The sequence below is a fragment of the Ipomoea nil genome, unplaced genomic scaffold (assembly GCF_001879475.1).
Source record: "Ipomoea nil cultivar Tokyo-kokei standard unplaced genomic scaffold, Asagao_1.1 scaffold2921, whole genome shotgun sequence".
NCBI classification, from domain to species: Eukaryota; Viridiplantae; Streptophyta; class Magnoliopsida; order Solanales; family Convolvulaceae; genus Ipomoea; species Ipomoea nil.
The window spans coordinates 2,158,006-2,160,945 of record NW_017619349.1 but is presented as its reverse complement, the minus strand read 5'-3'; the positions used below and the strand labels follow the sequence as shown (position 1 = coordinate 2,160,945).

General features: G+C 38.0%; 1 protein-coding gene across 2 annotated transcripts; it reads right to left on the bottom strand.

Moving 5' to 3' along the window:
• Window positions 1-399: 399 nt before the first annotated feature.
• LOC109160858 (protein BIG GRAIN 1-like E) lies at window positions 400-2,225 on the bottom strand. 2 transcript variants are annotated; one of them, XM_019309103.1, is made up of 3 exons: window positions 1,992-2,225; window positions 1,852-1,961; window positions 400-1,046 (listed from the first exon to the last, which is right to left on the bottom strand). In XM_019309103.1, exons 1-3 carry the CDS (start codon window positions 2,096-2,098, stop codon window positions 430-432), a joined length of 834 nt encoding a protein of 277 aa, XP_019164648.1. In that variant the 5' UTR covers window positions 2,099-2,225; the 3' UTR covers window positions 400-429. The 2 variants fall into 2 exon arrangements, with proteins under 2 accessions (XP_019164648.1, XP_019164647.1); XM_019309102.1 differs by having other exon boundaries at window positions 1,852-2,220.
• Window positions 2,226-2,940: the final 715 nt, after the last annotated feature.

Below are 2,940 nucleotides of genomic sequence, written 5' to 3'. Positions count from 1 at the left end.
ATGTATAAAAATTAAAATTTTAAAAATATAGGCGGGCTAGACCCGCTTAGGCCCGTGGGTCAAACGAGGTGGACCTCCAAAACCAAAACTCACCTCCTACCTTGGTAGGAGGCGGGGCAGGCCAACCCGTTGCCCATTTTGACCACTCTAAATCTCCTTACGTTTGAAATTAGATTGAATGTGTGACCTGCCATTTAAAATTTTTAAAATTTTTAATTATCCTCTGATCTCTAATTAACAATACTCAATTGTAATTCACTAATTCAGAGATTGACCAATGCAATCAACTTGATTAACGAGATCAGAATATGTTTGAAGATAAAAACGTTTTACCCTATGTACATCAATACTAGTACATAAAATTTGGGGTTATCTAATTAAGTAGAAAAAATTTAAATCTCAGAACGAACAAAATCAAATCAAATCAAATCAAATGACGGTGGCAGAAATGGGTGCATTACTACTGTTGATAGCATTCATCTGGGTAGTCTGATAAACAGGCAAACCAGTTGAATAGCAATCCAATAATTCTCTGTTTGGCAAATCAAACAGATCAGAGCTGGAATCACTATCTGTCCCCTGATCATAATCATCCTCAAACTTTCTTTCTTCATGCTCTTCTGATGGATATTCATCTGCCCAGTGATGAACGCTCGTCATCATCATCGTCCTCCTCTCTGAACTAATCCCACTGCTGATGAACTTAAACATGCTTTCTGGGTTGTGATTATCCTTGCATGATGAGTTCTTGGGATATGGAGGGGGTGTTCTAAACCCAGAATTTGAAGATGCAGAAACAGTAGTGTTTGATGAGCTTCTCTTTGCATAGAGTTCACTTAAGCTGCTTCTCCTCCTCCTAATCCACCCAGATGGGGTTTGAGAATCTTCATTATCGTTCGAGTTCAATTTCTGTTTCTTCTTCTTCTTAGAGCTAGTTTTTTGGTTGAAGAGGGAGTTCAAGAAGCTGGCTAGCTTCCCTCCTGGAGAGCTTGGAATTTTGCCTTTCATGGCTGATACTGCAGGCTTTTCCATTTGTGATGATGTGCCTGTTTGGCAACATTATTTGTTTAATTAAGTTAAATAATCCATACCCTTTACAAGTAAAACAAAGATTATATGAATTAGTAGGCAAAACTAAGCTACTTAAATGGAAAACTTTTTTGTGCATGGGAACATGCTTCATGTTCCTGTCATTTGTGCTGTCTCATCTGATGTGACAGGACAAAAGACGAAATCGCCAATATTTGTTTGGTGGAAACAGGTAAGAGCCAAGTCCAGCACCATTTGACTAACGAGGTTATTGAACGGAGACAGGTAAATGGCCAAGTCCAGCACCCTGACTCTCGAAAATGTGTGACGGTATAAGAAAATAAAGTTGCGCCTTCGCTACTAACTATAGATTTTGGCTTAGTGGTAAATACCTGATCCTAACAAGTAGTATCAGAGCCAGATCACACTACTGAAAATTATGGAATTTTTGACCACCTGAAAGTGATCTTAAATCAAGTTAATACCAAAAAGTGATCGGAAATAGCAACAAAGGTTTTTCCGAATATCAAAAGTGGTCGGAACAAGACTTTCGACTTGATTTAAGATCACTTTTAGGTGGTCGGAAATTCCATAATTTCCATTAGTGTCACAGGAACTGGCTGGTGCTGGGAGGGGATTATTGGGCAGAGGCCGATAAAGGGCCAAGTCCAACATCCTGACTTTCAAAAATGTATGGGGATATAAGGAATAAGCAATTAAGGCTGACATGTGTGCTTTTGGCGTAGTGGTAAGCGTTCGATCCTAACAGAATATGTCTCGGATTGTGAGGTTTATATATAATTATGAAATATAATAATGTACCAAATGGGGTGGAGGAAAGTTTGATGGCTGGGACAGGAGGCATGTCTAGGCTCATTCTTCCACTACTTCTCCAGGCTTGATTGTTGCAGCCCTGTCTAAGAAGCTTGTGGGAGAAAGTGGGACCATTATTATTGTTGTGGCAATTAGAAACTTGATGATGATCATTGGAACCGGCAAAATAGTTTGCAGCCTCAAAGACATCAAGCTCTCCTGACTCATTTCTCCAGTGGAACAATTTCTTGGACATTTTCTGATGAGCTTCAATTCTTGCTTAGTGTCCTATGGGTGGTGGGTGGCTATAAGTATATATATATATATAGGTATGAATGTAAGTGTGAAATGAAAGGTATAGAGCTGAGATGTGTACGTTATATGATTGTGTGCCTGCTATATATAGATCAGAGGGAGATAGAGCAAGGGGGTGGGTGGGGGTTTAAAATGATAGAATTGTGAGGTTATGGTTTATGGATATGAATAAAGTGGGAGGAAGTGAGCAGTTGAAATGATTGAGATTAATTGCTAGTAGGGTCACTTATCAATGTATGGGATTCATTGGGTTATTATCAGCAATAAATGATAAAAGGTGTATAAATATTGGATAATTTTGCAATGCTAACTATTATAAATAAGAATAAGTAATAATTTCTTTTTAGAATGAAATAGTAATTTTATTTTAACTATTTACACAAATGTTACCATTCCAATAGTTTGCATTTTTTACTTTTCATTTTTTATTTTTATTTTTTTGAAGATGGTAAGACCCTAAACTTTATTCGAAAAGTCAATTAAACTTTTAGACTTTTAAAATGTGTAATTAAGTCTATCAAAATATTATTTTGGTACACCGAAGCTAAAAAAATCAGTTAGCGACCTATAATAGCAAGTCACTAGGGTTCTGGCCAATTCCAACAACACTCCTGGGACTAACAGACGACTGTTGAACGGTTGTCGATCGCCTTTCAAGAAGGTGACCAATAGACCACCTTCTCTAGTAGAAGTCGACCTGTTGCTCGCCTTCAATTCTCCAAGTTGAGAAGGCAACCAACGACAGTTCAACAGTCGCCCATCACTGGTGTTAGTCCTCGAAGC